General features: G+C 21.3%; 3 protein-coding genes across 6 annotated transcripts in view; 2 read left to right on the top strand and 1 right to left on the bottom strand.

The window, feature by feature from the left end:
• The window catches only part of LOC123270672 (putative inorganic phosphate cotransporter), a 41,332-nt gene that overhangs the window by 11,495 nt on the left and 17,406 nt on the right, over positions 1 to 12,431 (top strand). For 3 of the 4 annotated variants that reach the window (XM_044736828.1, XM_044736827.1, XM_044736829.1), the window contains one exon: positions 11,384 to 11,484. In XM_044736828.1, coding sequence (XP_044592763.1) covers positions 11,403 to 11,484 — 82 coding nt within the window. In that variant the 5' untranslated portion in view covers positions 11,384 to 11,402. Of the gene's footprint in view, positions 1 to 859; positions 972 to 11,383; positions 11,485 to 12,431 lie in introns of those variants that run through there. The other variant, XM_044736830.1, reaches the window with a different exon arrangement.
• LOC123270673 (dynactin subunit 5) lies at positions 217 to 2,904 on the top strand. The gene is made up of 5 exons (XM_044736831.1): positions 217 to 235; positions 303 to 391; positions 473 to 660; positions 860 to 971; positions 2,465 to 2,904. The coding sequence occupies exons 2-5, from the start codon at positions 344 to 346 to the stop codon at positions 2,660 to 2,662; spliced, it is 546 nt and encodes a 181-aa protein (XP_044592766.1). The 5' UTR covers positions 217 to 235; positions 303 to 343; the 3' UTR covers positions 2,663 to 2,904.
• LOC123270671 (glutamate receptor 3-like) lies at positions 2,751 to 8,223 on the bottom strand. Its single transcript, XM_044736824.1, has 10 exons — positions 8,057 to 8,223; positions 7,828 to 7,994; positions 6,565 to 6,888; positions 6,383 to 6,498; positions 5,342 to 5,512; positions 4,980 to 5,236; positions 4,693 to 4,901; positions 4,357 to 4,625; positions 2,956 to 3,150; positions 2,751 to 2,873 (listed from the first exon to the last, which is right to left on the bottom strand). The coding sequence occupies exons 1-10, from the start codon at positions 8,205 to 8,207 to the stop codon at positions 2,771 to 2,773; spliced, it is 1,962 nt and encodes a 653-aa protein (XP_044592759.1). The 5' UTR covers positions 8,208 to 8,223; the 3' UTR covers positions 2,751 to 2,770.

The following is a 12,431-nucleotide window of genomic DNA, read 5'->3' as shown; positions in this document are numbered from 1 at the left end:
TTATTAATTAAAATTTATTATTAAAATTCTAATTTAATTAATAAATTTTAAATTTTAAATAAAATAGAAAATAAAATTTTTATTTTTTTGCATTAAAAATTTTATTTTTTTTAAATTTAAAATTTGGCGCTAAAATTATTTTGAAAATTTTCCGCAAGGCGGCGCCACTTTATTGTAAAACTCAGCTGTTAAAATGACATGACCATTTTTCTCTGCAAGAAAATAACAAATTAGAGTAATTAAATTGTTTCTTAATTTGTAATTTTATATTTAAAATATTAATTATTATTTTTTAATTACAGCTGAGGAGTTTTTAATAGTTTATAATAATTAAAAAATCAAAATGGAGCCGCAAGATATTTATTATGACAGAGCTGAATATATTGAAACGGTAATACGTCAAAATTTATTTTACTAATAATAAAAAATTAACAATTAATAATTATTTGACTTGTAAAAATAAAATTTTCAGGCGTCGGGAAATAAAGTGAGCAGACAAACAGTTTTATGCGGCTCTCAAAATATTGTTTTGCATGGCAAGGTTATTGTTCAATCTGATGCTATTATTCGTGGAGACTTGGCGAATGTCCGCGTCGGGAGATATTGTATAATTAGCAAAAATGTTGTGATAAGACCACCGTTTAAAAAATTCAGCAAAGGGTAATTGATTTATTTTAAAATTTATGACACTTAATAATTTTTTAATTTTTCTTGAAATAAAAACTAAGCCTAGAAAATATATTTTAATGAAATATATTTACTAAATTTTTTACTATAATTTATTTGTTAAAAAAAAAAATAAAAATTCTCACAAAATAGTTTAAAATAAAAAAATATTAATTAACATTTATAATTTCAGAGTTGCATTTTTCCCATTACAAATGGGTGACCATGTATTTGTTGGAGAACGTGCTGTTGTTAACGCAGCTGTAGTTGGATCTTATGTTTACATTGGAAAGAATGCAGTAATAGTAAGTTTTTAAATCAATTTTTTATTAGTTATCATTTTAACAAGGTAGTTATGTCTAACGACATCTCAATTAGAAAATTCGATCGATTCAGGCTAGTAAACAATTGAAAAAAGTTGAAGCTAATTATTAACGACAAATTCTTGTCAAAAAAAAAAAAGTAGGGAAATTTTTTAAGAATTAAAATTATTTTTTATTTAACTACACTGATAGAAGGATTTGTTTATATTTAATAAGCTTTAAATAAATAAAATTTTGCTTTATTACATAATGACTTTTGTTAAATTGCACTGTATTTTCTTAAATATTGGAGTTTTTATAGATATAAGCTCATCTTGATGTGACAATCATCGAGAGCTTTCATTTGAGTACCCACATGCATTTTTCATATATTTTTCATATATACATATATATAATATATATAAATATATAAAATATATGAAAAATTGATGTGGGTACTCAAATGAAAGGCCTTGATGAGTGTAACATTGGGATGAGCTTATATCTTTAAAAATGTTAATAGCTGACAAAATACAAGGTCATTTCTTGAATATTAACAGTTTTAAAGATATAAGCTCATCCTGATGTTACACTCATTAAGAACTTTCATTTGAGTACCCACATGCATTTTTGATATATTTTTCATATATAAATATACATAAATATATAAAATATATGAAAAATTGATGTGGGTACTCAAATGAAAGGTCTCGATGAGTATAATGTCAAGATGAGCTTATATCTTTAAAAATGTCATAAGCTGACAAAATACAAGGTCATTTTTTAATTATTAACATTTTCAAAGATATAAGCTCATCTTGATGTTACAATCATTAAGAACTTTCATTTGAGTACCTACATGCATTTTTGATATATGTTTCATATATATATATATAGATAGATATATATTTATTTGTCCTTAGAGCCGAAGCTCCCTCAAGGCCATCAATAAGCAATACATTATATATATATATATATATATAATATATATATTTATATATATTATATATATGTATATATAATATATATACATATATATAATATATATAAATATATGAAAAATTGATGTGGGTACTCAAATGAAAGGTCTCGATGAGTGTAAAGTCAAGATGAGCTTATATTTTTAAAAATGTCAAAAGCTGACAAAATACAAGGTCATTTTTTAATTATTGACATTTTTAAAGATATAAGCTGATTTGTATGTTACACTCATCAAGAGCTGTCATTTGAGTACCCACATCAATTTGTTATATATTTTTCATATATACATATATATAATATATATAAATATATGAAAAATTGATGTGGGTACTCAAATGAAAGGTCTCGATGAGTCTAACATCAAGACGAGCTTATATCTTTAAAAATGTCAATATTTTACAAGATACGAGGTCATTTCTTAATTATGTATCAAGAAATTTAATAAATTAAAGTTAATAAATCCTTCTATCAATGTACCAAGAGGAATGACGATAATAACAATAATTAAATCTCAGGGCAGACGATGCATTCTGAAAGATTGTTGCTTTATTGAGGATAACGCAGTGATACCACCAGAAACAATCGTTCCGTCATTTACTAAATTTTCTGGAAATCCAGCAATGGCAGTGGAGGATCTACCCGAGTGTACATTAGATCTAATGGTTGATTTCACCAAAAACTACTATCAGCATTTCCTCCCGGCGACAAAATAGTTTATCATTTTTTTTAATTATTTTTTTTACTTAGATATTAATAATTAAAATTAAAATAAATAATATAACTAAAATTTTATTGATATTAGTGATTTGCTACAACAAATTTTATTCGATAGCTTCTAATGATTCTCCAGAAGTCTGTCTTGATTGTTGATGTTGTTCAACGTCGTTCTCACTTTCAGAATAATCATCAGTCTTACTTTCAAAGCTAAAAAAGTAAATTATAATTTATAATTAAATGAAATGGCTTTTAATTGAGTTATCAGGAAATTAATTGAGTAAATTAATACCATCTGTGGTAAATAATTTCGATAAATAAAACTCCAAATGCGATAGCAACTCCATAAATAATAGTGTAAAAAGCGGCATAACATTCTGTTGTTCCAACGCTTATAAAACTGGTCTGACCTACACAAACTGGTTTTTTGGTAAATAATCTTGGTGTGTCGCGTTGTTGTAGTCCAGCTTCGCGTAACCAAAGTGATCTAACGAAAATAATAATATTTAAGTTCGAGAGTATGGTTATAACCCGAATTATAAATATAGGAAATTCCAAATTTTATAAATTTACATTCCGATAACTGTATTCTTAGAAAGGCGACAACCTTGTTCTACAATTTTATTAAATTTAGTTATTTCAAATCTTAAAAATTTAATTTTGCTTTATTAAATAATGAATTTTGTTAAATTGTACTGTACTTTCTTAAATATTGACATTTTTTAAGATACAAGCTCATCTTGATGTTACACTCATCAAGAGCTTTCATTTGAGTACCCACATGCATTTTTGATATATTTTTCATATATACATATATATATAATATATATTTTAAAAATATAAGCTCATTTCGATGTTATACTCATCAAGAGCTTTTATTTGAGTACCCACATGCATTTTTAATATATTTTTCATATATACATATATATAATATATATAAATATATAAAATATATGAAAAATTGATTTGGGTACTCAAATGAAAGGTCTTGATGAGTGTAATGTCAGGGTGAGCTTATATCTTAAAAAATGTCAATAGTTCACAAGATACAAGCTCATTTTTTAATTATTGATATTTTTAAAGATGTAAGCTCATTTTGATGTTACACTCATCAAGAGCTATTATTTGAGTACCCACATGCATTTTTTATATATTTTTCATATATACATATATATAATATATATAAATATATAAAATATATGAAAAATTGATGTGGGTATTCAAATGAAACGTCTCGATGTGAGTAACATCAAAATGAGCTTATATCTTTAAAAAAGTCAATAGTTCACAAGATACTAAGTCATTTCTTAATTAATAAAATTAATTTAGCATATATTTATTAATTTTTAAAAATAAAGAAATGAAATTTTCTAAAAATAATTTTTTTTTAAACTTAATAATATATCAAACTGATATATTTTTCATATATTCATATATATAATATATATTTTAAAAATATAAGCTCATCCCGATGTTATACTCATCAAGAGCTTTCATTTGAGTACCCACTTGCATTTTTGATATATTTTTCATATATACATATATATAAATATATTAAATATATAAAATATATGAAAAGTTGATGTGGGTAATCAAATGAAAGGTCTTAGTGAGTGTAACATCAAGATGAGCTTATATCTTTAAAAATGTCATTATGATGTTAATAATATAGATAATTTTAAAAAATACCAACCCTACTTTAAATAATTCGCGATAAGGAGATCTCCGTTTAATAACAAGCATCGGATCAAGTACACCCATATAATCAATCTCTTCTAATCCACATTTTTCGTCTTCGTCATAAGTCTCTTGCATCAATTGATACCCAGCCCCAGTGTCAACGTGGAATGCAAATAATCCTTTTCTCACTCTTTCAATCCCATCTTCCATAGTTAGCCATACTGAAGATTTATTTGTTACAAAACGTTCTCTAAATTCTCTCCGTATCGGATCATCTAGTGCCTATCTTAATAAAATATTAAAAAATATCATTGAAAAAATTATTTTAAAATAATTAAATAGTAATTACCCCGAAATAATATCGATTGTAAACAATATCATAAATTCCAAATTTTAATCCACTTTGTATAAGATCCTTTAAAGTGTTTATTGAGTTAGATGTTGACTGTAAAAGAGCGACAATATTTGCCGTGTAAGATGCATAGAGACTCAACGCCGCTAAAAGTAACATTAATGTTATTATTCTTGACGAAATTGTCCGTGGTTCGTATGACAATCCTGTTTAATTTAATTTAATTTAATTTATTAATTTTCATAATTATTATTAAACAAATAGATCTCAGATAAATAAGCGACCTTGTTGTAAAATAGCGCTAGAGAGAATTAATAAATCGTCACTTAGAGAAGGATCCTTTTGCAAGTCGTCAGGATGTCGAGTATTTTCTTCAGATGACTCTAGTGTTTTTTTCCACTCCCATTTCAAAGTAATATACAAAAATCCGCAGATAACACACGTCATTACGGCAATAGCATACCAAACCGTGCGCCCAAATGGTAGAGTGAATAAATTACTCACATAAGACAGTGGAGGTTTGCGGAATACAAATTTAGATCTTTAATTTTAAGTCATAAATAAATATATAAATATATTAGCAAGTCAATTGTGATGAAAGTATTCTATGGTGGTAGCGTTAATAATAAATAATGTAACAGTTTACCCGACAGGTGTATACAGGTGTAAGTATTCTATTACGCCGATCCTTTGTTTTATCAGGAATGTCGCTGTTCCACCAAAATCGATTTCATTACGATCCAACAATCCGATCATTCCACTCCATGTTCCATTTTGGTCTTGATAACCCCAAGTGTTTCGCCATGTGTATGTTACTCTTTTTAAATTATTAAAAAATTATCAATTATTAGTAATAATTATTAATATAAAGTAATAATTATTAATTATTAGTAATAATTATTAATTATTAGTAATAATTATGAATATTAAATTAATAATTATTAATTATTAATAATAATTATCAACATAAATTAATAATGATTAATTATTAATAATAATTATTAATATTAATTAATAATTATCAATTATTAGTTATAATTATTAATATTAATGAATAATTATCAATTATTGATAATAATTATTAATATAAATTAATAATTATTAAATATTAGTAATAATTATTAATAAAAATCAATAATTATTAATTATTAGTAATAATTATGAATATTAAATTAATAATTATTAATATAAATTAATAATTATTAATTATTAGTTATAATTATTAATATTAATGAATAATTATCAATTTTTGATAATAATTATTAATATAAATTAATAATTATTAAATATTAGTAATAATTATTAATATAAATAAATAATTATTAATTATTAGTAATAATTATTAATATAAATCAATAATTATCAATTATTGATAATAATTATTAATATAAATTAATAATTATTAAATGTTAGTAATAATTATTAATTATTAGTAATAATTATTAATATAAATTAATAATTATTAAATATTAGTAATAATTTTAAATAATAATTAATTAGTATAAATCAATAATTATTAATTATTAATAATAATTATTGATATTAATTAATAATTATTAATTATTAATAGTAATTATCAATTAATTATAAGTTTTCTTAAATATTCATTCATCATTCATTAATCTACTAGTTAGATAAAATTTTTTTGAACATTATATATATTAATAATAAAAGTAACAATAAATACGTGGCATTAATACGATTAACAAGATGCATCATCCATATATAGTTAGCTTTGGTAACAGCGTCAATTCTCTTATCTTTGTAATCCGTTAAATGATTTAATGTGTCTGGATTAACCAACTGATAATAATTATTATTATTATAAATTAAAAGAGCCTGAAAAGTCAAGTAATGATAAATATTTACCACGAGACACGTTTTTAGAGGAGTCAAATGAAGATTCCTTCTACGCTGCGAGGCGGGTATTGAGTCCACAAAATTTACACCAGTTCGGGCGTTCCAATTTCCTCGGTATTCAAAAATTATGTTCACGTACATGCTAGGCCGATAAATGGATAGTATGTTTATCGAATCATTTTTTAATCTCTGTGCAAGGTATAATTCGCTGTCAGGAAATATTCCTAAGCCGTCAAATTGATTTTTTAAATTTAGTTGTGATGAATTATTATTTGTTGTATCTTGCAAAAGTAACCATCTCGTTGGAGCAACAAACATTTCACTTTCTTCAGCCTAAAATTTAAATTAATTATTTTTTATTTTATTTATTTATTAATTAATAAAATTTAAAATTAATTAATGATAAAAATAAAAAATAAATTAAAAAATTTCAAATAAAATTATAAATTTTTAAATTCTAAAATTTTGGTTCAAAAATTGCATAGAAATAAATTTATTTGGCGATGTCTAGAAAAAAATTAATAATTTTTTTTAAAATAAATTTTTTAATAAAATTATTGTTATTTTAAAATTCGGTCTAAGAAAAATTAAAAAATAAAATTTCTGAGAATTATTTTAGTAAAAATTTCAATAGTCATTAATAATTTATGAGAAAGAAAAATAATTTGGAAAAGCCTAAAGTAAATATTCTAAGAAAAATCCAACGGTAATCATAAAATAAATATTTTAAAGAGTATTTTGTTAAATGCCTCAACTTTAGGCCCTTTTTCTTTCTTTTGAGCATTAAAGAGACTTACAAAAGTCTCCTTTAGCAATTGGGACTTACCCAATTACCTGAGAAAGTAATAAAACTCCAGTTTTATTCTAATTTAACGTCATAATTCTTTAGGATAATAATTTCAGAGTTTTTCTTTTAATTTACAACAATGTCATATATTTTAACTATTATATTGAGGACAAAGAATAATTTGTACATGATTTAAAATAAAATAATGTAAATTACTAATTGCAAATAGTAATTGTTACAAACCCGACCGTGAAAAAAAGTAAATATAATATAAAAAAAAGTCATATAATCCTTGAAAAATAATATATTAAAATGTCCGATCATTAACTCATCAGCGCGACACTAATAAGATGAATAATATAAATGTAGATTCCGGAGATTTGCTGATTAGCATTTACACGAAACTCTAAATTTTTAAATTATTTTTATTCACACTTTCAATAAATTTATTTACTTATTATTAATTAATTAATTATAAAGCATACCTTTAAAAGTAATTCAGTGGCATCTGGACAGTCAACATCGAGAATATATAAATTTTGATGTGATAATTTCAATTCTTGATTCTCTTCAAAATCGTATTGGTGATTAATTAGATTTTTTATATTATTAATTATATTATTTTGCGATAATTTTTTTGATAATTTTAAATCTAAAAATTATTACAGTAAATTTTTATTAATCGTAAAATAATTTTGTAGATAAAAAAAATACCTGAATTAAAACAAAAAAATCCTGTAACAGTTAAAGGCGCTCTTATGGCTTTAATCATGTCGACAATAAATGTTTCGGTAATTAGGTCAATTTCGTGAGAGTTTGAAGCGATAAAAAGACAGAAAAAAATTTTATAAAAAAATAGTTTCATTTTTATAAAAGATTTTTTTTATTTAGCGGAAGAAGAAAAAATTGTGTAGTAACACTAGATAAAATTTATGAAATGTATCAAATAAATTAAACAATGGATTGATAAGGAAAAATTTACGATAAGTTTTACAAAGGAAAATGTCGGAAAATTAATAATTTAAAGTTTCGTGTGACATTACACGTGTAATATTTTATTTTCTTTTCTGAAGTGCAGACACGCGACATTCGTGCAAATAAAACCGGCAATTTTATTAATTGTACGCTTAGAATTATTTATCAAACAATTGGTGTGTAAAGACTTATCTATAGGTCTTGCGAATAATTTTTTTAGTTGGATTTATTACCAGTAAAATTTTCGCAAAACTTTGTAACAAATTTTCTTTTATAATAAATTTATTTATCAAAAATTAAATAAAACTAGCTGTTACTCGAAGTCGCGTCATTTAATTGGAATATTATTCTATTAATTAGAAAATTATCCACCATAAATGTTCCTTTCATTATAATATTAAATTATAATTAATTCTGATTCAATCAAAGCTGTACTTATAAAAACATTATTCATTTTTATTCTTATAATTTTAATAGCTTATAACAATTATTTAGATCCGCTTGAAAAATGATTTTTAATTTAAAAAATAAAGAATAAAACTTAAAAATTGTTAATACACGCGAGTAATAATTTTACAATCAAATACATTGCTTACTCAAATGTATGTAAGATTTTTATCAACAAACACGAGATCACTGTCTGATAATCATACATCACTTCACGTGAGTACAATAAACCACGCGATTGACATATCTAAAGTATGAAAATTCTTTTTTTTCCTTATTGACAAATTTATATAATGCATTTCATTTTTTTTCATAAACAAACTAATTAAATTTTTAATATAAAAAAAATCATTTTGATAAAATAAAATAAATTACAATAAATGCTTTATCAAATAATATTTAATTTAATGACGAGGTGTGTGACTCGTGTACAGCCAATGATTTAAGCATGAATTGCTATGCCTCCAGCAAACATTTTATTGTCTCGTCTGTGTGTAATTGTAGTTGTTATACACACTAATTACATCATTCTAGTGACGACGATATTCCAAGTTGGGATTTTTTAGTTTTTTTTTTTTTTTAAATGAGCACTTAAAGTCTTTATCAAATCTAGTAGAATTATTATCGTGATAGTTTAAAGAAACTTAATCTTTATCTATCTCTATATCTGTTTTTTAATTGATGTACCCTCGGTTATTATTATTATTATTATTTAAAATCCCTATATTCAAATATTTCTATTAAATGTTATGTAATTTTACAGTATTTAATATATGTTTTTTTTTAGACAATTATTTGTAACTTTTAGTCATTTTTATTTTTTATTTTAATTCAAAAAAATTTTTTAATTTTTATCAACAATTAAAAAGATTAAAAATTAATCTTTGATTTTTATCAACAATTAAAAAAATAAAAAATTAATTTTTAAATAAATTTTTTAAGTTTAAATAAAAAATAATTTAAATTTCTTAAATAAAATTTATTCAATAATTGAAAAATTTAATATAAATTTTTCATTTTTATCAACAATTAAAATGATAAAAAATTAATTTTTAGTTTTTATCAAAAAATAAAGAGATAAAAAATTAATTTTTATCAACAATTAAAAGGATAAAAAATTGATTTTTTAATAAATTTTTTAAGTTTAAATAAAAAATAATTTAAATTTATTAAATAAAATTTATTAAGTAATTAAAAAAATTAATTTTTAATTTTTATCAACAATTAAAAGATAAAAAATGGATTTTATAGTAAATTTTTGAAGTTTAAAAAAAAATAATATAAATTTTTAATTTTTATCAATAATTAAAATGATAAAAAATTAATTTTTAAATAAATTTTTCAAGTTTAAATAAAAAATAATTTAAATTTCTTAAATAATTAAAAAATTAATTTTTTAAGTTTAAAAAAAAAATTATTTAAATAAAATTTATTCAATAATTGAAAATTTAATATAAATTTTTCATTTTTATCAACAATTAAAATGATAAAAAATTAATTTTTAGTTTTTATCAAAAAATAAAGAGATAAAAAATTAATTTTCAATTTTTATCAACAATTAAAAGGATAAAAATTGATTTTTTAATAAATTTTTTAAGTTTAAATAAAAAATAATTTAAATTTATTAAATAAAATTTATTAAGTAATTAAAAAAATTAATTTTTAATTTTTATCAACAATTAAAAGATAAAAAATGGATTTTATAATAAATTTTTGAAGTTTAAAAAAAAATAATATAAATTTTTAATTTTTATCAATAATTAAAATGATAAAAAATTAATTTTTAAATAAATTTTTCAAGTTTAAATAAAAAATAATTTAAATTTCTTAAATAAAATTTATTAAATAATTAAAAAATTAATTTTTTAAGTTTAAAAAAAAATAATATAAATTTTTTAAATAAAATTTATTAAATAATTAAAAAATTTAATATAAATTTTTATTTTTTATCAATAATTAAAAAGATAAAAAATGAATTTTTAACGAAATTTTTTAAGTTTAAATAAAAAATAATTTAAATTTCTTAAATAATTAAAAAATTAAATATAAATTCTAAAAAAAAAAGTATAAACGTATAAATATATATAAAAATATCAGGAAAAGAGAATGAGAGTGGGTATATAAAATAAATTGTGCGTTCTGCGTAGCTTGTAAAAATCAGAGAAGCGAGAAGCAACTGCGTAAGTGCGAGTCGCATTACATCCGATGTACAATACTAAATATTTTACATGTGTGGTACATACTAAAAATTTCCACGCATACAATTACAATCTAAAATAATATAAATACATTAGTCTGGCATGAAGAGATAATTTATAAGTGTATGTTCATGTAGCTCGACTTTACTAGTGACGACAAAATAAAATGTTTATGTATTGAGTATAGAACTATACAAGTATTGAAGTATACAAGTGTGGAGGTCTAAAGTGTCGCAGCTACCGGCAGCTTTCTGCCAGTGACACACTGACCACGCTGTGAGTGGCTGTGAGTTCTATCTCAGTCTACTTCCTAAGTACTCAATCATCTTCCTATTTGTTTTATTTATTGCATTTTTAGTAATTAATTCACTTCATTCATTTAATTTTTATTTATATCCGTGATTAATTTTTAATTATTGAGAAAAAATTGGTTTTTAATAATGGGTGCAGACAACGGCATTTCTAAAGTTGATATCAAAAAATCAAATGAAGTTTTTGATTCTGAAGTTCCTGTTCCAAAAAGTAAGTTATTTTTTTTTTTTATATAAAAATTATTACTTGGTGGCATTATTAAAAAATTATTAATTTTTATTAAATTATTAATTGGTGGCATTATTAAAAAATTAAAAAATTATTAAAAAATTATTAATTGGTGGCATTATTAAAAAATTATTTAAATTAAAAAATTATTAATTCGTGGCATTATTAAAAAATTATTAATTTTTATTAAATTATTAAAATTATTAAATTATTAGATAATTCTTAATTGGTGGCATTATTAAAAAATTATTAAAATGATTAAATTATTAAAAAATTATTAATTTTTATTAAATTATTAAATTATTGAAAAATTATTAAATTATTAAAAAATTATTAATTTTTATTAAATTATTAAAATTATTAAATTATCAAAAATTTATTAATTTTTATTAAACTATTAAAAAATTATTAATTAGTGACATTTTTTATTACAATGAACTTGACACAAAATAGAGTCTTACTTTCGAATAATTAAAATAAAAAATTTTTGCATAGAAAATAGAGTACAATTTTTATTATTCTATTTAGTAAAAAAAAAAATTGAGTGCTTAAAGCGACGAGTAAATTATTACAAAAGACTTTCTCTCTTACGTATGCAATAATAATAATTATAAAGTGTCAATTGACTTGGTAATTTTTTTAAGTGAATTAAAATCCATTTATTTGCTCTTGAGTAATAAAATTACTTCAAAAATTCAATTTTCAATTTTTTATTGTTTTAATTTTTTAGATAGTTAAAACTTTAATAAATATTTACTAGTAAAATTTATCTTTTGTTACTGATAACTTAATTGTTAAAAGATAAACATAAACCGATAATAATATTAATTGCTTTTAAAATCAAATATTACCTTAAAATTACCTATAAATATTTTTTTTATTTAAATAAATTTTTTAAAGATCAAAAATGAATAAAATAAGATTGTAAA

This window comes from Cotesia glomerata, linkage group LG8 (assembly GCF_020080835.1).
Source record: "Cotesia glomerata isolate CgM1 linkage group LG8, MPM_Cglom_v2.3, whole genome shotgun sequence".
NCBI lineage: Eukaryota > Metazoa > Arthropoda > Insecta > Hymenoptera > Braconidae > Cotesia > Cotesia glomerata.
Note: the sequence above shows the minus strand (reverse complement) of the source record. Positions and strands in the feature narration are given on the sequence as shown.

Excerpts from the sequence above, each read along its gene's own strand:
- LOC123270673 (XM_044736831.1), top strand. The coding sequence starts at position 344 with ATGGAGCCGCAAGATATTTATTATGACAGAGCTGAATATATTGAAACG. Across the intron at positions 392-472 it reads GAGCTGAATATATTGAAACG|GCGTCGGGAAATAAAGTGAG; the intron begins GTAATACGTCAA and ends TAAAATTTTCAG. Across the intron at positions 972-2,464 it reads TTGGAAAGAATGCAGTAATA|GGCAGACGATGCATTCTGAA; the intron begins GTAAGTTTTTAA and ends ATTAAATCTCAG.
- LOC123270671 (XM_044736824.1), bottom strand. The coding sequence starts at position 8,207 with ATGAAACTATTTTTTTATAAAATTTTTTTCTGTCTTTTTATCGCTTCA. Across the intron at positions 6,889-7,827 it reads CCACTGAATTACTTTTAAAG|GCTGAAGAAAGTGAAATGTT; the intron begins GTATGCTTTATA and ends TTTAAATTTTAG. Across the intron at positions 3,151-4,356 it reads CGCGAATTATTTAAAGTAGG|ATCACTTTGGTTACGCGAAG; the intron begins GTTGGTATTTTT and ends TATTTTCGTTAG.